At 39.4% G+C, this 27125-nt stretch overlaps 1 protein-coding gene across 4 annotated transcripts in view; it reads left to right on the top strand.

Moving 5' to 3' along the window:
- The window catches only part of ZFYVE26 (zinc finger FYVE-type containing 26), a 45163-nt gene extending 20310 nt beyond the window's left edge, over positions 1–24853 (top strand). For 2 of the 4 annotated variants that reach the window (XM_039389014.1, XM_039389015.1), the window contains 23 exons: positions 749–854; positions 1510–2246; positions 2799–2995; positions 3862–3966; positions 4556–4678; positions 5429–5605; positions 6754–7000; positions 8123–8215; positions 8897–9054; positions 9960–10129; positions 11436–11464; positions 13571–13692; positions 13776–13996; positions 14619–14766; positions 15902–16111; positions 16931–17146; positions 18566–18763; positions 19067–19269; positions 20122–20263; positions 20820–20879; positions 22167–22349; positions 23179–23223; positions 24284–24493. In XM_039389014.1, the coding sequence (XP_039244948.1) occupies positions 749–854; positions 1510–2246; positions 2799–2995; positions 3862–3966; positions 4556–4678; positions 5429–5605; positions 6754–7000; positions 8123–8215; positions 8897–9054; positions 9960–10129; positions 11436–11464; positions 13571–13692; positions 13776–13996; positions 14619–14766; positions 15902–16111; positions 16931–17146; positions 18566–18763; positions 19067–19269; positions 20122–20263; positions 20820–20879; positions 22167–22349; positions 23179–23223; positions 24284–24493 (4100 nt within the window). Of the gene's footprint in view, positions 1–748; positions 855–1509; positions 2247–2798; positions 2996–3861; positions 3967–4555; positions 4679–5428; positions 5606–6753; positions 7001–8122; positions 8216–8896; positions 9055–9959; positions 10130–11435; positions 11465–13570; positions 13693–13775; positions 13997–14618; positions 14767–15901; positions 16112–16930; positions 17147–18565; positions 18764–19066; positions 19270–20121; positions 20264–20819; positions 20880–22166; positions 22350–23097; positions 23224–24283 lie in introns of all 4 variants that reach the window. The other 2 variants (XR_005566357.1, XM_027716918.2) reach the window with 2 other exon arrangements.
- Positions 24854–27125: the final 2272 nt, after the last annotated feature.

Consider the following 27125-nt stretch of genomic DNA (forward strand, 5'->3'; position numbering starts at 1 on the left):
CCAAGAGAATAAGGAGAAAGGGTGAAGATCCATTTACAGACATGCTGGTTCAGTTCAGATCACTGCCATGCCAACTGTAACTTCTACCTGGACATGATTCAGTCCTCACCGACTAATTGCCAAAGCCAAAAATTGCACAATATTTAAGGGCTGTGTGAGTTTTGGGGAAATTTTATTGTACTGGAAGATAAAAGGTAACTTATAAGAATATGTTCAGAGTTACTTGACATAACTTGGTAGAGGATACAAATGCTTTTTAGCAATTGTGGCCAGGGTTTCACTCCTTTTGTAAAAGTAGCTGTACACCTGTGAGTTCCCTCTGCCTTTGCTAACTGACTTGAATAGAGCATGGTCTAACTAATGTATATCCAGAGGCTCCTCAGAAACTAATTCTGCACATTCTCTACCTCTCACCAGAAATATATTTTTGTGCAAGTTTGAAATAGAGTTGCTAAACTGTTTGAATCTAGATCTTGCTTAAAGGCCCTCCAAAGAATCTTCACTCTGCCTGTTTTGGTAATAGGTCAGTAAAATGTGAACCAGTGGTGCCACATTTGAGAGGCATATCATAATCACAAATTTACTCTGGATTTTACCACTCTAATGTGAATTTAGACCTCTGTGAATTTATTCAAAGTGATTTCAGACTCAGGCTCTTTCTTAAAATTTGTGTTTCTAAAATAACAGTTGGTTAGTACATTAAGCGAATGTATTTGTATTATAATAAATATTCTGATTTTTTTTTAAGATATATCTTCAGAAGTTAAAGTGGGGAACCCTTTCATACTGTTGCAGCAGAGTCCATCTCAGCTGCTTTCCCATCTTGTTTTTGAGAGGCAAGTTCATCCTGACAGGTTGGTGCTTTTCAGATAATATACTTCTGTACGTTATTTTGGTGTTCTTGACTTAGTACCTCAGACATGATTAAATTCTTCTCTGGCTACTTATCACAGGTAGTACAGGTACAGCCTGCTGTGTCTCACCGCCTCATCATTTGATGCTGCAAGGATTAGTGTGTAGGGAGGGGCTTAGTCACTGGCTTCTCCACCAACCTGAAGATTTTTTGATAGGGAAAACAGTGGCTCCATATTTTTAACAATTACTATCTGTTGTGAAGTGAGGATGCATTTATGTGGATTTTTTTTTAACCGAATGTGTGACAGTTCAAAGGAGTGCCCTTGCAGCTTAGCAATGTAATAAAATAAAATTGACCAGTAGGGCTTATTAAGAATACCGGGCACGACTCTTGCCCTGGTTTGCATTGATAAAAGTCAGTGTTTGAGGAGTAAGTTCCTTTTCTGTAAAGGAATGTCAGCATAAGCCCTGAGTTATCGATATTGTGCTCTATGCAATTTTTTCATACTGAGTAAAAATGGGATATGTAATCTTTCCCTGTATGTACCTGGGAAGAATATTAGGGGGCTTGTTTCTCAAAGCATTTAAAATATTTATGAAAATATGTAAGTGTAAATTGTGCTGGGTAAGCCAGTTCTATTTTCAATCCTACAGACTTTCTTCTCTCCTGGCTAAAGAAGAGTTGAACTTGAATGTGCAGCAGGTTATTGTTAACTGTTGCTGTGAACGTCTGTCCTTGTGCAGTGCAAGGCAAAACAGCCAGACAAAGTCTCTTCTGACGAACCTCAGCGACTTGGCACACCATTGTGCCTACCAGTGCCTGCCAGATGTTGAAATACCTATTCACAATTCTGCAGTGACCTCTGAGGATATCTCCACTCAGGCCCCATCCTCTCTGAATGACTTGAGCCAGCACACACTGACTGCCTCCTCCCTGGACTTCCTAAAGTCTCAGTCGAAACTAATGGCCACAGTGGCATGTCTAAGTGCATCTAATATACAGAAAATTCACAAATCAAGTTTGTCTTGGATGGAGTTTCGGGGCAAACGGGAGGTGCCCTTAGGTTTGGAACAGATTTCCAAGGAGTGTGAGGCATTGTTGAAGCAGTTCCCAATATTGGAACGATTTTTTTTTGCTATGATTGAGCCCCTTCAGAATCAAGAAGAAGGTAACAGTTTGACTACTGTATTCTCTGGCAAGATATACATATCTCTGGTTCTCCTAGGATTACATTCCACTACAGCTGTTAAAGTATTAGCGGAAGTCTTTGAACAAACTCTCACTGCAAAGGATTGGGACAGGGCTCTGAAGGTCTTGGATCTGTATAGTCAGGATGTGGAGGAAGTGGTCAATGTGAAGGATGCTGTGCTGAGCTGTGCAGCTGCTGAAGGTAAGAAGGATTAAGTCAGACTTCTTTTACCTTCATCTTTTTTCTTTTTAATGAAGAATGCAGCCTGGATCAGGAGGTAGAAACTAAAGTAGTGGTCCTTGGGCAAATCCAGAGATGGAAATAGATCCTTTTCCTTCCTTCATCCTGAATTTTCTTTCTCTGATGGTGTACTTTCTGTTTTGCAAATGTGCAAATCCCGACCAATTTAGTACAAGAGAACTGGAATGCATCTGTGGTGTTATTTTTATGTGAAGAGCTGCATACATCAGGAGACAGTGATCACTGTACTGTTAATGGAACATTTCTTACAGCAGTATCATTGTCATGCATGGATGATGTGTCCTGTGAAAGGAGGTGCCTTTTGGAGTCTGAATAGTAAGTATCTGATGCTAACTTTGGTTACTTCCCACAAATCTGATGCTTGGGATGACTCTTACATAAATTTTTCAGCCCTGTACTGTTTTGGTGGTGTGATCCAGCAAGGCTAGGGATTTATTTTTATTTTCCAAATTATAGAAACAATTTCAAACTAGTGTTTTGTTTCCTCCACAGTTAAGGATGGTTGGCAATACTTGTTCCCAGTTAAAAATGCCGTGTTGAGAAGTAGGCTGGCCCTGCGCTGTCTGGACAAATGGCCCCTTGATGCCTGTTTGGAAATCCTAGCTTATTGCATCTCTGACCAGGGTATAACCAATGAACTGAAAGCCAGTCTGCAGAGCAGGAAGAAAGAACTTCAGGTTTATCAAAAGGTACAAAGTCGTTGTTCAAGTAACCAGTGAGATGAAATAGGCAGCAGGAAGCTAATATGCTTGCCCTCTGAAAAGTTTTAGCCCTTCCTTTGTTTTAGATCATGATAGCTTTTCAAGTCTTTCATCGAAAACAGTTCATGTTAAGTAATGAAGTATCCAATTAACACTCAGCTTTTTCCTTTGTAACTGTCCCACTCTCCCATTAGCATTCAGGTCTGCAAACGTGATTGGATGTAAACATTTATGTGAGTCTGCTTGTTTTGCAAAGTATTTGTTTTTTCATTCTATACAAATGCTACAGCCTCTATAAGCTTTCCATGGCAATTCATAATTATATAAGAGACATGCAGACAGTGTACAAGACTAGTGGTCCAACAAATGAGTTTGTATTGCAGTCGGTTCTTCTCACTGCAAGGTAGTGCAGATAACCAAGTTGAGTCAGACAGGCTGGCCTGGAGTTCAGCATGGACTGAGAAGCCAAACAGAGCAAAAAGAGGAATCATCCTAGCTGAGCTCTGTCTAGTGGGGGTTCTGCTGACAGTAGTTGTCTCTCTGTTAGTACCAGCAATGTCTGCAGTGTACGTGTACTTTTACATCCATAATTATTGTCATATAATCTTTGAAAAAACTTCGCTTATAAATGTGCTTTGTAGACTCATGCCTCCGAGACAATTACATAGTTTTTTTGGAGTGCAAGGGCATTTCATCATCCCTAAGATGATGAAAGATCATTGTGGGTCTCCTTTTTGACTTTTTCTTTCTATGAAGCAGCTTTTGAAGTGATCAGCTCAGCTGTTTTCATAGACTATTGATTGCTGTAGATTAAGCTTTTAAAATTTGTGCTACTCTAATATTAACTTTTTCAGATTTTGAATGTGCAAAATGAACCATTGTGGAGTGACTGGCAGGATCTGAAAAAAGCCTGCAGTGATGACCCCCAGACTGTCATGAATATCATTCTGAAAGCAAAGGTTAGGCATCATTAAGTGAATTTTTTTGGATTAGAATACATTAAACTTTGAGTAGATGAATTCATTGAAAGAGCATCTTAAAAAATGGATCAGTGGAGATTACCTTGGGAGGAAGGATTTCTTTACTCAGTTCTGTGCTGCAGAAACACATGCGGATCTGTGTTTAATGTCAAGATTTACATGTACCTAGTAATTCTTAAGTTATAACCTTACTCTGAGATAAAACCTGTTCTTTTCTTTTACAATTTTGCAGATTTTAAAATAGTGTTACTATGGGCATAATACAGCCTTGATTATTAGGTAAATGCTAACACTGCAAATCTGGCTGGCTTTAAAAGTGTCTCTCTAAAAAACCATCTTGCTTACCATGAGATGAGAAGGTATTTTCAATGCAAGCTGTGGCTGACAAAATTGGCTATCATCACCCCTTGTCAATGTAATTATTTACTTTCTGCATATGGTAGAGGAGTCTAAGCTACAGAATTTCTTGGAGTTGATCAGAACTCTGGGAGAAACAGCTGTATCAGGAAGGGCAGAGTTTGTCCTTTTATTTTTATTTTTTAACTTTTTTTTTTCCTTAATTCTTCAGGATTATGAGCTGTGTGAGGAGTGGGGACACTTATATCCTGTCCCAAGAGAAGACTTGATCAACCTGCACCATGAGCACCTTCTCCACTTACTGGAGATGGGAGACATGGAAAAAGCATTGCAGGTAATAGTAAGGCTCTCTCAGCCTTATATCCACAGGTCAGATAAGTTGACAGCTGTTTTCCCTGCCTTCTTTGTGTGTGTTTTCATGGTCTTTTTGGTTCCACCCTTAAGAGATGCTATTTGCTTAGATATGCTTTCAGGATCCTGGCTTTCCCCTGTTCTACTTAAGTGAAAATTGAGCTCGGCAATCTAATTCTTGGACCTTATAGCTTAGTGTCACTTACAATGGATGTAAGTGGAAATACAAGGCTTCTTCTATTTGAAAAATAATAATGAAATGTGTCTGTGCTGCTTAAGTAGAAGAACCAGGAGTGAAACTAATAACATGAATTTCTCAGTTGTGCTTCAGTGCCCAAATTAGTGAAATGTGAATTCTTTTGGTTTTGGTAATCATGAAACTGTCACTTATAACAGTGTGTAAAATAAAGTGAATGCTCTCTCAGCTTACATAGCTTTGAAAATACTCTCGAAGCAAAGTGAAGACTTCTCATCACTGCTCCTTCTGTCCTATTCCTTGCGTAATTTTTTTCTTCCTTTAATTTTAAAAGTATTTTGATTAATAAATGGAGAAAATAGGCAGTGAGTAGTCTATAAATGGATTTTTTAAATCATCCTTATGTATATAAGACACTTGTACCAATTAATTTGCTTGCTGGAACATTGTAGGATAATAATGTGTCAGGGACTGCCTTTATAAGGCTGCCTTCCAGGAATGTTATAGAGTTTCAATGTATTTTGTTTGCTTTTGTAGCTTTTACAAAGAATTGAAGACCCTGGTATTTGCCTTGCCATCAGTGAACAGTCCCTTGACCAGCATCCAAACTTGGCAGCCTCTCACTTCTTGGCTGATTACCTCACAGCTTACTTCTACGCGAGTTTGACAACAGCACGCCGCAATGAAATCCAGGCACTCTACATAGGATCCAAGGTGAGTAACACTCTTGCACTGTGGGATTAATGGCAGTATAGAATTGTATAAGTAATTTTATAATGCATAATATTGTCATAATATGAAAAGTCTATAGGTATTACCAGAGCATTCTCACCATATTGGGTCTAAGGTCCTGAGTCTCAGGATCCAAAGGAAAGTTAGAGATGCCTTAAAACTTCTCTTCCGCTTCTCCATCTTTGCAGTTCCATATTATGAGGTGGTTCTAACTCCCAATATGAACAGAGCAGTCTTGTGTTTGAGTTGTAGGGAGTAGAGGAACACACAGACTAAAAGAGGGTAGGGTGGAATAAAATAAAATTGTGGTGTTTATCAGAACAGTTGCTATCTTTGTCCCAAGTGAAGATACTTGGGACTCAGCTGATAATCAGCTTACTTTCTGTGTCAATAACACCAAGTGTCCTACATATGCCACCTGTATGGTGTCTTTGACACTTCATGTTTCTCCTAAGTGCCTTCCAGAGACAGACAGTATCACTCCTTTTTCTGGATGGCCATTGTCTTTGCAGGTTCTGCGCTCAGCCTGGGAATAGATGCATTAATCAGTACCTTAGTTGAATGCTTTACATGTAAACAAAATATAGTGTAATGTCTGTTTTGGTGTAGGACTACAAATAGCAACTCTCTCCAGTGTGTGCCACAACAGTATTCTGCTGGGCTTCCTGTGTCCTTACTTGTTCCTTTTGAAGACATTATTTAATTTGAAAAATGTTCATATTAACTGTCTATCTAGAGGAGAATTGCTCTTATTTTCTCCTCTTAACATTTCCTCAAATGATGGAAAGATAAGGATTGGGCTAATATGCTTTTTATAAGCTTATTTAAGTAAGAAAATGTGCTCTACTCTGCTACGACATACTTGTCACAGGGTCACAAAAGGTTTCTGCTCTTCAATATCCTCTGAAATGAGGCAATGTTTTATAGAATAGAAAGTGGAAACTAAGTAATTTCTGCAAATCCACTCAGTAATTTATAACAGAAGTAGGAATGGGTCTGAGAAGTCCCACCTCCTTTTTTTTGGCCTCCAGCTGTTATTCCGTTCTCTGCATAAACTACTGTGGTAGTTTCTTGTCAACACAGGTTTGAAGGTGTATAATTTTGTCATACACTTTTTTCTTGTGTCTCAGGTGCTGCTGACTCTACCTGAGCTCTCCCGTGTTAACTACTTCCACCTCTCTTCAAGGCCACTGCTCATGCTGGAACAGCTCCTCATGAATATGAAGGTGGACTGGGTAGCTGTCGCTGTGCAGACACTGCATCAGCTCTTGGCTGGGCAGGAAGTTGGTTTTACTGTAGAAGACATTAACAATTTGCTTTCCAAGTATGCAGAAAAAGCTCTCAACTTCCCTTTCACATTAAAAGAAAAGAGATCAGGTGACTGCCTATCAGAATGCTGTTTTTCATTTTGGAAAGAAGGGCCAATATCCCCCCAGAATCATTTCAGCGGTCATGCCACAACATTTTTAGATGTGTGCCTCCAGTCTCCCTCTATCTCAGATCATGTTCTTCAAGTCTTTTCCTTTCTTGTAAACAGATATTTTCAAGGACCAACAGCTTCAAAAATTTCTTGGACTTTTCCTCTATTGCTCCTTCTTGGGGTTTTCTTTTATTGCATGATACTGATCAATTTTATTTTATTTTTGTTTAAAGTGAAGTCACTGATTGACTTAAGCAGTTCTAAAACCTGCAGCCAACTGCATCTTCCCTCAAGTAGAATGGGGATTGAATCTTCTGTAGTATTTTCTCCTACCACAGTCCTATTCTTTTTTCTCATATAGAAGACTTTTAAACTTGTAATTCTGTTTAACATTCTCAATATGGTTCTTCCTTCTGGTTTGCCAATCCCTTTTCATCCAGGTTGTCTTTGGTTCTCCTACATTTGACTCCTATTAAGGCTTTAGGGTTGGAACAGCAGAGGGTGCTACAGATCCAGTCCAGTGCTTTAAGTGTCACTGTATTAAAAATGATATGTGTACCTATCTATATCTATTTATACCTACAGATATGGTACCAACTTGCATTATGCCAGTTTCCGAATGTTGACTTCATTTTGTGATTTAAAGATGCAGCTCTTTCTAATGTAAAAGCATCAGACTTATCTATCTCTTCCTGCCAAATGACCCATATATTTGAAAGTATGTACATTCCTTCCACTGCAGTGTGAAGCTTTTTTTGCCATGAGGATCTTGTGTCAACCAGTTGTTTTTACATCTGAGATTTATTCTCTGCTGCATTATTCCCGTACCTATCAGTAATCATTGCTTTGATAAAGATCCCTTTCTTTGTTTTTTAGGTAATTGAAATTTATATAGTTTTGCATTAATTGCTGTGGACTCATTTTCATGAAAACAGTAATTTTTAATTGCATGAATAGTCTTGTTTTGTGCTGACATTCTTATGTACTCCTGTGAATGGATTCCTCTAATCTTGAAAACAGGTAGATGTATTTGGCCAGTGCTGTCCTAATTTTTTTTTCCTTTCTTCCCTTTGTCCTAGATTCTCTGATACGTATCCAAGAAAGTCTCAATCAGGAGTGTGAAGCATCGTCTAAGTCGGGATCATCGGAACTATCTCCTGTCAGCTTTACTGGTAAGATAAAGACCTTGGTGCCCATCATGGTTTAACCTCAGCAGCACCTAAGTATCACACAGCTGCTCACTCACTCCCCCCACCAGCCCCTTCACAAGTGGGATGTGAAGGAAAATTGGAAAAGACTAAAACCTGTGGGTTGAGATAAGGATAATTTAATAACTGAAATTAGGTTTAGTACAATAACAATAATGATGAAGATACTGATGATGAAAAGGGATATATGAAAGTGAGGAATAAAACCCAAGAAAAACAGGTGCTGCAAAATACAATTGCCCACCACCCGCTGACCAATGCCCAGCCCATTCCCCAGTAGCGATCAGCCCCTCCCAGCAAATTTTCCCTAGTTCATATACTGGGGATGTTGTTCTATGGTCCTTAAATTTAGGTTTTTTCTGTGACCTGAGGAAAATAGCACACCTTGTTTTTTTTGAGAGGCTCCACTTACAGTTCTTATACACAAATAAGTAGAAACTTAAGCAATTTAAGCCAAAACAACTGAAGAATATTTGTAGCTAGGAAACAACCACAAATTCTTCTATAGATTCTGTTCAGCATCTAATGCAAGAGGTGCTCTCTTTGTAAGAGGTGCAAAGTGTGTGTAGTGTTTCCTGGTACTCAAGACCCCATCACACAGCTTAAATCCCATTCCATGCTTTTCATGGCCTGGCTCATTTTCAGGTGTAACCATATCTGCAAGTCCCAGAGACAGGAGTCTGCAGCAGAATTTGTTTCCTCAAGAATTTGTGCCTCCTGAGAAGCCACCACCGAAGCAGCAGTGGATACCTGATGACACTGAAACGATATGTATGGTTTGCAAAACTGAACGCTTTACTATGGTAAGGCACAAAAACAAAATACAGACAATCCTAGAACTGTGACCTTAATATGAACACTTCCTCATAATCTCTCTTAAGAGACACTGGCTAGTTTAAGCAAGGTTATCTGCATCACCATAGGCCTGATAAGATTGCCAGTCCTTTGATATTTAACCTTTAGTTTCAATTTAGTGTAGTTGAGGAGTCTGGCAACAGTTAGCTCCTTTTAGAGTTCTGTGAAATGATAGAGCCTAAAGAGGATCTGGTCATCAGAGAGAAGACAACTATGACATCTCAAAAATGTGTAACAACAGCAGTATTAATATTTCAAAAGGCTGTCTAGTTGACTGTGCTGGTTGGTAAGAAATACCATGATCATCATATAATTCAGGTTACCAGTATAGAAAATTAAATCTTTGCTGTTGTTGCACTTTTCTAAAACGTACTGTTTCAGAGTATTTAAGCAACTGCATTGGTACTCTAAGGGAGAAGATTAATTTTTAATCTTGCAGGCAGTCTGTTATCTTATACTGCTTAGAAACAGTTCTGTTTTCTCAAAGTAGCTGTTGCTTCTGAATTTTGAAACTACTGAGTTGGTGTCAGAAAAACAGTCTACAGCTTTCTAACTTTTCCAAGAGATGATCCGATTGTGATAAAAATTGGGACAATTTAAATAATGGAAAGCCCAAGACTGCAGCAAACGTATTTTAAATACTGGCCTTTGGGTTTTGGTTTTTTTCTTTGCCATGCCCTCTTCAGAAAGGAATTGTAACAGGGAGAATCAATCATTGTGTAGTTCTGAAAAGCCTTATCCTGCATGATGTTTCCTCTCTTCAAATGGATTAAGTTTACTCATGAGTGGAGATAGATACAGGAGGGGACTTCAGTAAATTTTTTGTGGCTCATCCATAACCTCTTTTGCTTAGTTTAACAGGCGCCATCACTGCAGGCGCTGTGGGAGGCTGGTGTGCAGCTCTTGCTCCACCAAGAAAATGGCAGTAGAAGCTTGCAGAGAAAATCTGTCTCGTGTGTGTGATCAGTGCTATGGCTACTGCAACAGAGAAGGTCTGCCTGGCTCGGTGCAAGACACAAGCCGGTGAGTCTTTCTGCTCAAGTTCTCCTCAGTTACATGTACACAGCAGAGTACGTGAATAGAATGAGAGAGGCATAAGCATTTGGTTTATCTGGATAATATAATAATATGAGTTTTTTGGCCTCCAGCTGTTGGGATTTCCAGGTTTAATAGGTGTGGGAATGTTCCTTGCGCCTCAGTTTACTTTTCACGTTAGAAAGGACACTGGAGAGCAAGACAAGTCTTGAATTCTTTAAGCATCAATTAATTATTAACTTAAGAATTGAATGCTTTGATGCAAAACATAGCACATACTGCTACAGTGTGACAAGTTTCTTGTGGTATACTCCGTTCCTGGATTAACATTGCATGTTGACAAGCTCTACTGAACATATCAATGTTTTAATGTTATTCCTTAGTCCCTTGATTTTGACTCCTTGAACCCTTGGGGATTAAAAAGCAAGTTCGTGATTAGATAGGCTTTGAAACTGCCTTTATTAAAAGGGACAGCTGTGATGACATATTTTCATGGTGTGGTTGCTTTAAACTGAGAATAGGACTGAAATTCGTTGTGAGTATGTAGGTCAGCTGCTGAGAAGTGCAACTGAAAAGAGTTTTACTCTCTGTGACCTTGAGCAGGCTTGACAGGGTCACAGAGTAAGATTTGCTCTTTCCAGCCATGCTTTCAGGTTCATTTCCTCTTTTCCTAGCAAGCCTGCAGATAGCAGTAACCACTATGGCAGTATCGGCCGGCTTCCTAGGAAAAGAGCAATACTGTGCAGATCTGAAGAGGAACCTGTGAAAAAACAAGGAGTCACTTCTAGCTGAACCAGTTTGCATCAGAACAGTTGCTTATGCTGCCATATTAGGTCAGCAGAGCCTAACTGTGAGCTTGAATACCACCTGTCATGTTTTAATTCATTAATGCCTGGGTTTTTTTATATTCACCATATTTGTGTATCAAAACCAACTGCATCTTAAAGACAGAGACCCAGATGCCAAAGACTTCATTTTAGCTCTGACGTATCCTGATACTGTGCAGTTCTCATTCTCAGTGTCTGCTTTTTTATGATGTGTGCAGCTATAGTACTATTCCTGCAGAAGGTCATAAGAGCCAGTTACTTAGTGCAGTTGCAGAGGTGGGATCTTAGATTTCCAGACAGAAGGGGTAGTGGCAGGGCAGTGGGTTGGATAGGACAGGGAGGAATAGATGTTAGATTTTTACACAACAGTGTTCTGAGAAGGCTAGCCACAGTAATGTCTTTTAAAACTGTGTTTCCCCCCGTGTGCTGAAGTAGGCATGATGGTTCTTTCTGTCATTTTATTGCAGAAAAGAAGAAGATCAGGACCAAGTGGAAGGTAAGGAATGGAGTAATGTTAAACCTCTGTTTTTTAAAGCTCCTCATTAGCAGTTAGAAACTGGAAGCTGATACATCTAGAAATATCTAGTTGCAGCTGAAGAGTGATCAAAACTTCAGTTACATAATATCACTGATGATTTTTGCATGTACAGGTTGAAAGGAGCATTCCAAACTTCCGTAAATTGAGGTTTAGCGGAGATGTCTGAGCCAATATTGAATGTGTTGGATGGGTGTAAAAGAAAGGAACTGAAAAACAGCAACTGGAGTATGCACTTTGCGTTCTAGAAACAGTCAGAGGCTGTGGTATGAGTAGAAATTAATTATCCCACTACAGAGCTGTGCTGAGTGGTTCTCTTTTTACAAACCATGACAGTACAATTCTGAATACTACTCAGTGTGCTGTGGTGTTTTATACCCCATGCTGGCTGGACGTAGCACAGAATGAGGCCCCTCTCCTGGGTCTGGTTGTGTCCTGAGTTCCATTTCTTGTGCTGGTTGTGTGAATATAGTAATTTTTCTTTAATGTCTCTTTCCACATCTAATATGATAAAGTGTCAGGAATAATAACAAAATTTAATTGACTTTTTCTCTGCCATACCAGAAGGTATTTACTGTATTTTTTCCTTGTTCTAGTGTTTGAGGTCATTCTGCAAAATTTTCCTACACTGATGTGAAATTCTGTCAGAACAAGATATAGTTATTTGAAGTTATAACAATGACATGAAACATGGTGCAAAATCTGCATTCATGTGTGTGCTACAAAGCAAATGAGAATATTTTTCCTCACTTGTTCCTTTTTTAAGTGTGATGGGCTATTTGAGCAATTTTTCCCCCTGCTGTTGATGGAAGTTTGCGTTACCGCTACCTTTGTTTCAAGACTGAAACAGCTAAAATGCAGGTTTTGAGCTGTTGCTTCTGGTTAGATCTTTCTCTTAGCTTGCAGCATTTCTACACGTTACTGGACCTATATGATCCGTTCAATAAGAGTGAATAAGAACAATGTGGAAATCCTCAGATTTAAGAGGGAAAGAGGTTTATTTTGCTTTTCTGACTTATCTGATGCCATTGTGAAGAAGGCTTATTGAATGTTTTCAAGCCTGGTTTATTTTTGTTAATCCAGTTTCCTATTCAGTTTAGAAATGGGTGGAGGGGACGCTGGCTTTTGGTTTGGGGCTTGTTTGTTTATTTTTATTCACCCTACAGTTTTAGAGTTACTCAACACTCTAAAAAGTTATGTGAAATCTAGATCAGTAAATTTTGAGACTTCCTTTTTTTTTCATTTTCTTTTTCCCCCAGAGGAAGTTGATCAGGGCAAGTTGGCGTTATTCGCCATTTCTTGGCATTGTGAGATTGGCCATTGTTTTTTTGGAACCACGGTCATAAACTTAAGCATCAGAGGGCTTGTGCATTCTCACCTACACTCGGATGACAGACAGTATTTGATTTGAAGCTATTCTGGGTTATGAATTTCAAAACAGATATTTCCTTAATCTGCAGGAAAGAAAACGACTTTTCACAGAAATTAAATGTCTTGAAACATTTGGTCAAAACTCCAATTTTCTGCAGTACTGTTTTATATGAAAATCTAACATTAGAAGTTAGGTCATCTTCTCACAATCTTTTGGCTTAAAGCTCCTGGACTATATGTTCAAATAACCTGAATTATAGAAGATAGAAGCAGTTTTAAGTCAATTTAGCCTGTTTTTCTGTTTCCCTTTTGAGCCAAAACCCACAGCTCTCATATTTCCACTTGCCTCCTCAGAAATATTTAATGAGTTGTCTGAGGGAAGGCTAAAGAGTGGAGTTTCCTGTGCTTGATGCCCAGTAGGATAAGAGTTGGATAATCATTTGAAGATGTGTTACTGGAACCAGGTTTTGGTAACAGTTATAGTAAGTTTAGGTACAATTTGGCAGCCTGCTGAGGAATGGAAATATTTCTGTAATCTGTGTGCTGGACATGTGATGCTGGTAGGAAGTGACACAATGAGAGGACTATAGACAGCAGTTGCAGGACAGTGTAGGAATGCTCTGTGTTATGTGTCTTTAGCCAGGTTTCTTGCTTCTTGTACAGGGATTTTACCTGGTGTTTTCTTTTTTGCTGCAGAAACTTCTAATAATGAATATTCCACAGTGGTGCGAACACCCAAGGCAACTGAGCTTGAATGGATTTTTTCCCTGAATGAAGAGGAGAATGAAATTGTACGCAGTGAATTTTATTATGAACAGGTGAGAAAGAGAATGCAGTATAAGCAGTTCCCTGAAGAACTACCTCGATACCTATATTTGTCTGTCTTTCCTCAAATTGTCAGGCTCCCAGCTCTTCCTTGTGCATTGCCATCCTTAGCCTGCACAGTGACAGTGTAGTGTGTGGCCACCAACTGATAGAACACTGCTGCAAGTTGTCCCAGGGGCTCACTAATCCTGAGGTGGATGCTGGTCTCCTTATGGACATCATGAAACAATTGCTCTTCAGTGCCAAAATGATGTTTGTAAAAGCTGGAAGGAGCCAGGATCTAGCTCTCTGTGACAGGTGACTTAATCAGTTGTTCACTAGGATGTATTGAGATACTGTTGAGAGCATTATCCTTTTTCACTGGGAGTGGAGGGTGGGAGGGTTGTTTTGTGTTTGTACTGTGGACATTTTAAACAAGAAGTTCATAATGTAATAATAATATAAGAGTTCAAATAGTAGAAGTTCAAGTAATATGACCACTTAATAATTACTGAGGAAATTCTCTGATTAGGAAGAAATGATTCACAAAGACTAAGGTAAATATTTCACTTCTGATATTGTGTATCTGCTTTCAATCTGTATTTTAATACAGGATTTTAAACCTGTGCTTCCTGTGAATGAACATTTTACTCTTCTTCAAGTTTTGTCCTACAGAACTTGAGGTGGCAGGTGTAATATATAAATTTCACATGTACTGTTTTGATTTGGCAAGATAGAGATGGTGTCTGCAATTAGCGTGTTACACTGAACATGGCAAAAAACCCTCAAACAATAACAAGTGGTTTGAATGGGATAGTATGATGGATAGAGAAACCTGGTACACTGGTGATTAGGAACCACTGTTCTAAGAGATGTCATTGACATAAAGTTCTTTACTGTATGATAATAGTGAAAGTGTATGTATTTGTTTAACCTCTAGCTACATCAGCAAAGTGGATGTGTTGAATATTTTGGTTGCTGCTGCCTACCGTCCTATACCATCTTTGGATCAGATTCTTCTCCCAGCAGCAGTAACAAGATTAAGAAATCAGCTTCTGGAAGCAGAGTACTATCAACTAGCTGTAGAGGTAATGCCAATGGAGGGATGTCAGTGTTAATGCCTCTGTACTGGCTTCTGTTTTTCTCCCTCCTGAATTCAGATGGATATGATGTGTGAATGGACAATATTTAAACAGTTACAAACTGAGATTAAGTTTGTAGACAAGGAAGAAATAATTATCTGGACATGAGAAAAAATTTCTGAGAAGGGAAAATCCTGCTGTGGAGCAGGCTGCAGAAGGGAAAGGTAGCGACCTTGCTTCCTGGTACAGTTAAGGTTGGAATGGACTAACTGCAAGAAAGTCATTAAATGGAGGAATTTTGCATCCAGTAGAAGGAATGAGACATCCTTTGTGGCAGGACTTTATCTGAAGCTTGTATGTTTGATTTTATTTGTCTGTAATCCCACAGCAGACAAAAGTAAGGCACCTTTTCTGACTTGGAAGTCAGCAATGTTGACAAATCAGTGCATCAGAGCTCATCTGGTGTAGTTTATCATATTCTATCTTCCTCCTACTCCCAGGATATTGTAATCCTGTATGATGGCATTGCAATTTGTTAAGTACAGTATTATGATACTACAAACGGGATTATGATTTTTTAAGGGGTAATAAACAGATGACCTATATGAATAAAAAATATTAATAAATAGATGACCTATATGAATAAAAATTGCTCATATTTAAAAGCAGCTGGTCTACTGAAGAAAATCAGGAATAAATTTTATCAGCAAAGTTGTATGAAATAAAAAATATCCTGGCGGTTCGTGAAGCGTCTTCTGTTGCTTTTTTTAAAACCACAAACCTGATGAATTCTGCTCTGTAAAAATCATGTGCTTTAGAAAAGCACATGTTAAAATGTCGTGTTTTAAAACTGATGAACTGAAATTCCCAGGTAAACTTGTACGATAAAAAATACTTCCACATTTGGAGATCCTGGGTGTTTTGGTAGTTGGCCTTTTGTGCCAGTAATATGGTAACAATCGGCACGAGTTTTTCATGTGTTTTTTTAGTTGTTGTTTGTTTTTAATGGGAAATGCACTGTAAGAAGTGAAAGGTCACAATCACAGACTGTATGATAAGCCAGTTTTCCTGTTTTCTGTGCTGGGACTGTGTTGCATTACATTTTTACATCATTTGCAATAACAAATTATTTCGATTTTAGGTTTCTACAAAATCTGGATTGGATCCAGGTGGAGCATGGCATGCCTGGGGCATGGCTTGCCTTAAAGCTGGAAATTTAAGTTCAGCAAGAGAGAAGTTTAACCGATGTTTAAAGCCACCTATGGACCTAAACCAGCTGAACTATGGTTCAAGGCTTGTCCAGGATGTGATACAGTACCTGGAGGCCACAGTGAAGCCAATACTCATTGCAGTAAGAATCTTCTGTCTGCTCTGAAGGGCTATAGCAAAGCCAAGTAATGATGTTTTAATACACATCTTATAGCAATGCATGTTGCAATATCAGGTGTTTAGGGTTTTTTTCCTTCTTTGTCATGATTGCATATCGCAAAACAAATACTGTTGAAAAATTTGTTAGGTGTTTCATCACAGGATTTGATGGTAATTTGGGGCATACTTTGTGGAGGGGAAAGAAGCTGTACTGCTTAACATGTTATTACTACAGTTTGAAGAAGCTAAACTCAATCCCTGCAACATATTGTGATTCTACACTGATGCAGTTTTTCTACCGAAACTCTGATAACTTTGCAGGAATCCAAAGGAGAATTTCAAATGCTGTCCACTCTTCTTTTCTCGTGAAAAAACACAATTACATGGTTTGGAATTAGCTCTGGAAGTCCGGATTAGGGACCAAAAAATTACTTTTAGGATCTAAATAACTGCAGAATCATAATGATTAAAGACCACTTAGTAGTACATATTTTAGGAAAATGAAAAAGCCAGTTTGAACTAGGCTATTAAGTAGCTGTAGGCAGTGGAATTGTGTTTAAATAAGCCTTCTGCTTGTCCTTGGAAACAGCCATGCTGGCTACAGCAACATTCAGCACCTCTGTTGATAGCAGGGTTCCAATGTAGTGTTTATGAAAAGTACTACTGGATTCTCATCCCTCTAAAATAATACATATTTTAAAAACAACAATAACAGAAGTGCTTTAGGGCTGAGTGACAAGACCTAACTGAGAAGAAAATCTTTCTCTTACCTCTTGTCATTGATTCTCTGTGTTAACGGCAGGATGATGATTACTTTGCCACATTGAGGGAACTTGAAGCAACACTGAGAACAAGAAGTCTGTCTCTGGAGATGATGTGTGAGGGGAAGATTCAACACAACAGCTACTATCAGGAGTGCTTGTTCTATTTACATAGTTATGGCACTAATCTGGCAATAATAAGCTTTTATATGAGGCATGACTGTATGAGAGAAGCACTGCTTCACTTGTTAAATAAGGTGAGTAATTTAATTTTCCATCACTGAAACTGAAATTTGAAAAATGGTAATGAGCATCATGTAGTGTTCTGGGTAGTTTTCTGCACAGGAGTTTTCTGAGGTCCTGAATGTTGTTATACAAAGTATCCAGTGACTGACAGTTCAGTCACATGAAAAAACGACTTTGATCTTTATATCTTGTGTTTAGTCTCTCTTCCACGTTGTGTTGAAACAGGAGTTTCTAGAGAGGAGAAAACTCTGCTTCTTTTTTTTTTTCATAGATGTTCTGCATCAACAGCACTTTGTCTTTTTTTTCTAAAAAGCTGAATACATGGGACTGTTGTCATACAGTTCAGAGGACATGGAAAATTTGCCTTTCAAATATGTCCTTTATACCAGTTTAAATTTGCTTTTTAAAAAAATTGCCTATTTTTGCAATGTTGGTGACATAATTTTACTGGTTAAGTAGTAGACTTAAAAAATTCTCTAGACATACAATTTGATGGGTAAGTTTTTGGCAAGGAAACTGGTAGTGATCATGCAAACTAGAGAGCAGAGTTTGTTACCCTGAAGCTGTAAGGTACTGAGCTTCTGATGAAACATTTTGCAGTTGGTTGGAAACATTTTATTTGTATACTTGTATCTTATTCTGAGATTTAAAACAAAAAAAAATCAAAAAAATGTCATATCAAGTTTTTAGAACATATATACAGGCCATGTTGACACATATTAATGTTACTATGAAAAGAAGCACATGTAAGGCTGCATTTGCGAGACCATAGTCAAGAGAACAAGAGAAGTGAATATCCCCCTCAGCTCACTATTTGTGGGGTTTCATCTGGACTACTGTGCCCAGTCGTGGGTTCTGAAGTACAAAACAGACACTGTCAATGTGGAGCAAGTCTAGTGGAAGGCCACCAATGACTGGGGGCCTGAAGCACATGATGTAAGAGGAGAGTGATAGAGCCAGGTTTTTCCAGGTGAAAGAAGAGGAGGCAAGAGGAGATCTATGTGCTGTTTTCAGCTACCAAGTGAGTGATTAGAGGGAAAATAGAGCCATGCTTATCTCACATGCATCCAGTAAAAGGGTAAGAGACAGTAGACACAGTCTGAAGCAAGGGAGATTCCAACTGGACGTAAAGAAAAGTTTTGAGGTTTTTTTCAGTGCGTGTATTTAGACATGGGAACTGGGCTGCAAAGAGGGTGTTGAATCACCCTACTTTGTCATGCTCAGAACTTAACTGGACAGGTCCAAGAACAATGTGACCTAACTTGGAAATCATTCTTTGAGTGGTGTTTTGAACAACATGACCTCGAGAGACTCCTTTCAATATTAATTAGTTATTAATTTTATGATCTCTGTCACTTAATACTCCTTTATGTTACATAAGGAAAATAAGCTACAGTGGCTATGCTTCAAGCTAATTTTTGTTTGTGTAGGAATCCCCATCAGAAGTGTTTATTGAAGGGATCTTCATTCCAAGTTATGAAAGTGGGAAACTGCATATGCTGGAGAACTTGCTGGAAACCATTGATCCAGGATTGGAGAGCTGGGGAGTTTACTTGATTGCAGCCTGCAAACACTTGCAAAGAAAGAACTATTACCATATTCTGTATGAGCTGCAACAGTTCATGAAGGTAAGTTGAGGGACAGTGCCATCTTTTTCAGTGAAATGTTGAATACTGTCAGACTTTGGGTCATTTACTTTGGTGTAAATCTCTGTGTTGGACAAGTGTATTTTTGCTACTTTACAGTCCTAAAAAACAGATAGAAAGGCTGAGCCTCATTGAAGCTGACCTGCTGTTTGTGTCATAGATCTGACACATTGCAGTAACTTAACTGTGCTTAAAAGAAAACAGAGCATTACCTGCTTTGTGTGAGCTCTTTAGTACAGACAATGATTAGTTTGGTCCATCTGATCTGCAGTACATTTCTTCTAGGATCATGTCCGTGCTGCCATGACCTGCATTAGATTTTTCACTCATGGAGCAAAGTCTTACACTGAACTGGGAGGAAAACAGATGTGGCTTCTAAAGATCAAGGACCACCTCAAAGTCTACCTGCAGGAGGTCTCAAGAAGTTCAGGAAGGAAAAAAATGGCATTCACCTTTCGGAAGAAAATGTCTGCTACAGATGTGTCGAGGTATCTATAAGCAAAAAGTTGAGTTATAGGAGAGGGGAAATTCAGGCTTTAGACTCTTTTTTTTTTTATTGGTTACATTTAAGTTGGCTTTAGCTAACGTGTGCTGGTTGTGCCTGACCCAAATCTGACTTTTATGTAGTTATAAGTATAGGATTCCCATCACTTTTTCCCCCAACAGCCCAACCCAGGAGGTTGTTGATTGTTTCTACCAAAAATATGTCTGTGTATCAGATTATCTTCCTTTAATTTAAAAACCAAAAACTGTACAGTGCATAGACAATTATACATTAATCTACAAGTTTTTTTCTTTTTCTCTTCCTTTCCTCTCCAAAAAGCAAGCAGCTTTATGGTGCTTCGCTGTCTACTGGAGTTAACTCACAACATTCAACTATGCACAAGTTATAGGTGCTAGAGATAATAGAATCCCTGTATTCAAAAATCAAAGTGTAAATTTAGCCAAATCTCTCACGTACTTGAGGTTTTATATCTTGGTTTCCTTAGGGGCTTTTTTCTTTCTTTTTTTAGGCTAGGCACAAACTTGGGGGGGAGTGTGTGTGATGAAATGAAAAAGTGGGTGTGGATATTTATTTGGAATCCAGATTGTCTGGCTCACTTCTTTGAAATAATGTGAACAATTGCTTAACTTCAGCTTGTCATGCATGTTAAGCACACAGATCTGCAAGGCAATCTCATTGCTGCAGACTTGGCTGCACAAAAGACAAAGTCAAAAATAACTAAAATAATTCTTTATATCTTCTTTTGAAATTTCTTGAAAAAATTAGTAAGTTCACATAATTAATAATTGACACTTTCTCTATTGCAAAATAAAGTCAGAATTTTCTCACTCTCTAGGCACATCAATACAGTTGATCTGCAGATGGAAGTAACAAAATTCCTGCATCAGTGTGAGAGCTCAGGAACATCTCAAATGACAGGTTCCTCCTTGCCCACACTCTTTGGAAACAATAACATGAAAATGGATGTTGCTTGCAAGGTACTTACTGCTATTTTAAAGACAACTCTATTTTCCATCAACAATACTAACTTGATATGAAGGTTGAAGCATTTGATGGCTGGGGCAGCCAGTTGTGTTTTTCATGGGCAGGTTACTTATGCATGCATGCAACCCATCATTTATGAAAAGTTCATGATTTTCCTCAAAGTAGCAGAGAACACGAGAACTTGGAGCTCCTCTCCTCAAAGTTCCAGTTTTCAGAGGCAGAGGATCCCAAATACAAATAGTAATATGCCTTTTGACTATACATCCTATTGTGTTCTGAAGCAAGGCAAATACTGCTGCTATTCTAACCATTCTTAACTTTAGCTCATCTCTATCTCTAAGTTGCCTAACATCCCACAGGGAATCAATCAGTATGTGTGACAATAGACCCTATATTTGCTGTACTTGTTGGGATGGTGCTGTTTCCTGTTGAAGTAATGCATTGTCTTTTGACCTCTGGGCAAAATCTGAATTTGCATTAATATTATTTAACTGTATGTAATGAAAAAGGCATGTGCATCCCCAGACTTGTCTGTGCCTTTCTTTTCAGGTCATATTGGAAGGCAAAAACATTGAGGAGGGGTTTGGGATTGCATTTAGAGTTCTCCAGGTATGGAAAAGCTCGATATAACAAGCAATATTATTACAAAGTAAATCCTGCAAGTAGCAATTGTTTAAACAAAAGCCCTTTTTTTTTCCCAAAATGTATTTTAAACCCCAACATAAAAAACCTCTTGTGAAGAAAAGTCACAAGTTCAAGTTTTATATGTCCATGTATTTGGAGGAAACTTGGTAAGGAGATTAAGATGCTGCTTCAGTAGGACATGTCCAAACTAATTGGGTCCTACAAAGGAATTAAGTACAGCTTTTCCTTTGCTGTGCACCTTGTTCAGTGCCTTAACGCTGGCAAACCACAGTCATAGATGTGTGTGGGGAGCTCTGACATAGTAGCTCTCTGCAGTTCATGAGAGCCATGGAAAGACACAATGAGTACATAAAGCCAGGGCTATCCCTGTACTATTCTCCTGATTTGAGACAGCAAAGCTGATTAATTGGAAACTCTCTGGGGACCTCTCTTTCCTCATATCTGGGTAGAAGTTGAGGTACTTATCAGTCAGCATAGCTCATGAGCCTCCTAAGTCTTCAGAGTGTTTTTTATCCATATGGTAAGATGGTAGAGGAGGGCCACTTTTGGACAGAGGTGGCACATGGAAAGAGTATTTATGGATGTGGCAGGCCCTGCTCCTTCTTTCAGGTCACGATGTACAAGGCAGAACACCTGTTTGTAGTGAGATGAAGAGCCTTAGAAAAATAGCACTTCTTAGCAGCAGCAGTCACTACGCCCCGGTAAAAATGGAGCGGCGAATCTAGCTGCCCAGCATAGCTTCTGTTTCCATCCTTTTTTTCTTGCCTTATTCATGGCAGGATCAGTCCGCAATTTTTATCATCTCTTCCTTCATATGGGAGCTGGTCAGTTCATATGTACAATGGTCAGTTGCCTCCTGTTTCTTGGAGTACACAAAGGGTGACTGCTGGTCAGTGGCTGGAGAAATGTAGTGGGAACATACTAAATGAGGGAGAGGTGGGTAGAGACCTAGGAAAGATCTTTTGCCAGAAGGAATAAAATTGATTTTTTGCCATCCTGAAAAGAAAGCGTTAACAGCGCTCTTGTTCTTAAGCAAAATTGATTTTTACCAGTCTGGTTTTAGAAAACCTTTCAGCCAACCCTGAGCATTAGTGACTGGAAGACCAGAGGCTCCCAAAACAGCTTTGACTTTTTTGGAGCATGGTGTGCTATTTTGTCTTTAGGAGAGATTGTCTCAATTGTATAGACTCTCTGTGAGAAAACCTGCTGAGAACATTAAACACGTTGCTCCACTATTCCAACTACCTCTAGGACTTCCAGCTGGAGGCTACAGAAGTGTACAGCAAAGTGGCCAAGCAGCTGGTGAAGCAGCAGAAGTACAGTGAGATCCGGCAGCTCCTGAAGTGTGTCAATGAGTCCGGAGTGGCAGCAAAAAATGATGGGGATAACATTATCCTGAACTGTCTAAATGAGTTCAAGAACATTCCCGCTGAGGTAATTCCATCCTGGGTTGTGTCCCTTCTGAAGTAAAATGGGTATATACAATACTGCCTGCAGGGAAATCTGGTGCCTGTGCTGCTCTTCTAGTGAGTTTTTCAGATCTTCTGGCTCCATACTTCGTGCATAGCTTAAAGATGGGAGTGCGTGGTTTGCCTTATACAAGGTACTCCGAGAGGAAACAAGAAGTAGCTGTATCATGCTCCTACCCTGCACTTCCCAAATGAATACCCATGGTAGGGAGAGAACCTTTGCTTCACAACATCCTGCCAAATGCTGCTGTTTGGAGTGGGAGGTGTTCCCTTCAATGAAGCTTCCCTGGCTAACACAGAGAATGTGTCAAGTCAGAAACCTTCTGCCTCCATAGGACACAATTTTATGATTCCCTTTACCTACCACATTTTTTTTCCCATCACAGTGAAGGAAAGTGCTGCACTCTACTGTTCTATTAATCAGGTTAGGGGACACAATCCACCCTTTGGGTCAGGGTGGGCCATGGGGCCCAACTCCTGCTGGGGTGTAGAGAACCTACAAATTCATTTCATGTAACATGAGCCATGTCCCTGAGGGACTCCCAGGCTCATAGCATTCTCTAGAGATACCCCATAGACATGGAAGGCAGGAGAAGCTGTGGTAGAGGGAAGAATTGGAATTTTTATTTTTTTGTATTTTCTACATCTGTAGCCTTTGCAGTTGGGACAGTGCAACCACCTGCTGTGATCTCAGCAGCCCTTTCTGTTCACAGGGATTTGATCTCTGATGAGGTAGAGATTTGCAGACTATTGACACTTTAAATGTGAACACCTTTTCCCTTCTTTGGATACAGGATCTCGATAATCTGATTCAGGATATGGACAGTGATGAAAACAAGGTAAGTAAAAGTACAGTAGAGGAACTCTTAGCAAGAGCTGAACAGCCAAGTCTTGGTCTACAGCCTGTGGGTTCTCTTTCACGATCTTTCTCATCTTCATGCAAGCCAGATTTTTGAAGGCTACTTCCTAGATTGTAGAGATCGTAGTGAATTCCTCAAGGCCCTGGTGTTTGTGACTGTAGAGCTGTGACATGAAGGTACCAATTGGTACTATCCCTGTTAGCAACTTCAGAGTCCTCAGAGTGAGAGCTAGGCATTTGCTGTAGTGAGAGGAAAAGTGTTACAGAGGGGCACGTTGGTGGGTTTTTTGGTTTTGTTACTCAACTTTTCACATAGGTGCATGCAAGCTTCTAGTAACGGCAGGCAGCTAATGATGACCATTTCAGCTTACTGTTTCAGGATTATACTGTTTTATGGTGATCAAGAGTTAGATGGTAAAACTTCTCCAATTCTGATTTTTTTTTTCTCTTAGAGGAAGTGAGGCCTAAACTACTTTGTTTCTTTGCTAGCTTTTATAGCAACTGCCCAAGCCACTGGAAAGTCATATGTGTACTATAAATACATGTTTATAGAGGTGGCTGTGGCTCAGCGTTTGTGGATTCTTGTAGATCCTGAGTGGCATAGCTGGGAATGAAATTCTAAGATTTGTGACTGTCCTCTGTCCTGCTACAAATGGGCTTTTAATTGTGCCTTTCTGTAAGATCTATCACTGAAAGATGGGAGCTGTTCTAGAAACAGCAATGGAAGAAAATGACAGGTTTAGACTCCTTGCTATGAGGATATGGTAAATTAATGCACAAGATAGGATTCGTGATGCTATTTTCAAGGTCTTACAATAAAGGAATTTCTAGAAGACACAAACGTAATAACATACAGCTGTCTGTCTGCCTTTTTCATTGGGATTTGCTTCATGCCATGCTCTGTTTGGTAATATGGTACTACTACCACCTTGTAATACAGACCTTTGAACTGGGTATTTCCCATGAATCCCTCGCTTAGGCTTGTCCAGTTACTTTACTACAGATTTCTAACCAAGGTCTGATTGCCTCTTCTGCTTCAGATCCAGGCCTACGTGATGTGTAACAAGCTGCGCTCTGCCTATCTGGTCTCGGTGAGGCAGGAGAAGGGCAGAGCGGTGCAGCTGGTGCAGCACGTGCGGCAGCTGGCCGAGAGCAGCGGCGACGACGTTGTGAAGGCCATCTGTGCCCAGTGGCTCTCCGTGCACCAGCCCAAGATGAAAAATCGGCTTGCCCAGGGCACCAGGAAGTAATAAGTGATTGACATTCACCATCATACAGGAGGAGAAGGCTTCAAGACAGCTCAAAGGTTTCTGGTTCAGTACTTCTTGGTAAAATGGAAGTCTCTTGACTCATACTGGTGGGAAATGGATGCTGCTAATGTGCCTTTGGTGGGGAGGGAACTAAATTACAAGTGCCAGTCCTGTATTTTGACACAGTCACTACCTCAGGGTGTTTTTTGACTCTTTTTCTGACAGAGGTGGGGGAGGCAGTTTCAAACTGAACAAGCAAGGATTTAGGTGTATGGAGAGAACAATTCTCTTTCTGTTTCTGATTTTGGCTTTTGTTTTTTGTTAGTTTTTAATTTTTGGGGGGGTTTGATATTTTTTGAAAAGCACTGAACTTAATAATATGGGCTTTATTTTTAATCCAGAAAACATGTAGAGAGGACAGAAAAATTTTATCAACTCAGTGTAGCCTAGAGGATAAACTTTCTGATTATGGGTTTCCTGTAAAATTTTTCAAGATCGGAGAGATCTTTGGTTACAAAGACTAAAATTCAGAGATTTTTTTAAGCCTCTATACAAACCATTGCTACTTTTTTTTTTATTATTCCCTTCACTAGTACAATGTACCCAGTTTCTTTAGTTTGTTTGAAAAGGTAGGAACTGATTCTTTATAGCAGGTTTTGTACTTACCAGTCACACTGTGTGATGTGTGCCATACATATGGCACTTCAGCCCTTACTAGATGAATGAAGCTATAAAGGGCATATGCTGTAAGGGGAGTACAAAGGGAAAATAAGCCTTTAAAATATCTGAAAAATCACGTACCTCTTTCTTTGCTATGGCAATACCCAAAAAATTGTTGTCATGCAGCTTTATGACTGACTAGTTGACAGTAAACTTCCACAGTTTTTCATCAGGTATAGCAGAGAATATTTGATAAAGCAAACTGTGGCAAAATTTAACAGGTGGTCTTCTATCCCTGTCAAACAGGGATTTATTTATTTATTACCAGGATAATCTGTCCCTGTTAAGTACAATAGAACACCAAACTGGACCTACTGTATAGACAGGCTTTGCTCTGGAAGTGTTAGGTTAATCAGTTTTATGAAAAAAGCAGCAGTCTTTGTGTAATGGCCGTGTAATGAGGGATGCTGAAAAAAGCAGCTGCTTCCCTGCAACTGTAATTGGGATGTGAAAAATTGGCAGAAGTGTGGTAGACAGTAGTATGACCTTCAAAAAAAGGAAAACCAGAACAAAACATGGCGTTCCACAACAGTTTGTCTTTACTGTTTACATGTATTTCAGCAGAAGTAGGAAAACTAATTCACTTTTTTGTTAAAAAGTTGTTTACTTCAAAAGAAATGACAGGTTTTCTGAAGTGTAGCCGAATTGTAAATAGTTTTATTACATAAAATAATGGAGACTGTCAAGTAAGAGTTTTGCACTAACCCCAAGCTCACTGTAATGAAAGAACAGACTTCCACTGGTATTGGACCCATGGTCCATCTTCAGGGTTTTTCAAGAGCAGTGCCCCACTGACACAAACACCTCTCTTTGGAGGCACTCTGCTCACTAGAGCAGAGCTAGAAATGTCTGAGTAAAGCAGTCAGAAATGACCACATGGAGCTTTCAGAATCCCTTGACCACAGATTTACATTATCTCATTAGTGAGCAGTACTAATGAGAGCTTTTGTTTCCTTGGCCAGACTGACGCAGCTTTCCATCAGCTTACAGCTGTTAGGCTAATCCTAAAACGTGACACTACCTATGTCTTCAATCATTTTTAAATCTCTAATTATGGGGAGGAGGCTTTACTGCTTGTGGGTATCCAGATCTGCATTTCGGTTAACACCTTCTTTTCTGCTCGAGTTCCTTCAGCTATACAGAGCACAGAGAGTGGAGTTTGCTGTGCAGACCTGTCAGTTCCGTACCTGCCTTTCTTCCTGACCTCTTTGCACTGTACCTGATGCACTTTATATAGTGTTTGCTGTAATTTGATGTTCTTAACCCAGAATCATAGGGATCTTTCTCATACCAGCAGAACCTGGAATTTTGATCCTGACTAACTGCCTTGTGTCACGAGTAGTGGAATTATCAAGGGGGTTTGAATTTTTGTCAGTAAAAAGGGATTGACTACTGCCAGTTAAAAAGAACTTCTCTGTTAATGACTAAGGTTTGTTTACAGTGATAAAAGAGAATAAAATATTGTGACTGTTAATGTATCTCCTGTTTAATTTTTTTCTCAGCATAGCTGGGGGTCTCTTTCTAGATCTGCATTTTGCTTTTGGCTAGGCTTAGCAAAATGATTAGAAGGGGGATAATTTTTCTTTCATGCCAAATCTGCTACAGTGTCCTCAACATTTAGATCAATTGGAACATCACATCTTTAGAAGTCCTCCCAGCAGCTAGGTAGCTAGCTCAGCCTCATACGTGTACTCAGTAATCCTCTTCAGAGAGCTTTGCTAGTTAATCTAACTCTTCCTTACAAGCTTCCCTTTGACACAGCTAAATGAGCTTTAGTTCTGTCCTAGTTAGGACAGCTGAGATCAGTTCATCATGGTATGGGTGTAACCCAAAACTGTGTATTCTATAGCCTTCCATGCCATTTCCCAGAAACTGTTGTCAACAGACTATTCGCACCCTCTGCCCATAGAGC

Source organism: Pipra filicauda, unplaced genomic scaffold, assembly GCF_003945595.2.
Source record: "Pipra filicauda isolate LSUMZ 115617 unplaced genomic scaffold, ASM394559v2 scaffold6_size6359152_pilon, whole genome shotgun sequence".
Lineage (NCBI taxonomy): Eukaryota > Metazoa > Chordata > Aves > Passeriformes > Pipridae > Pipra > Pipra filicauda.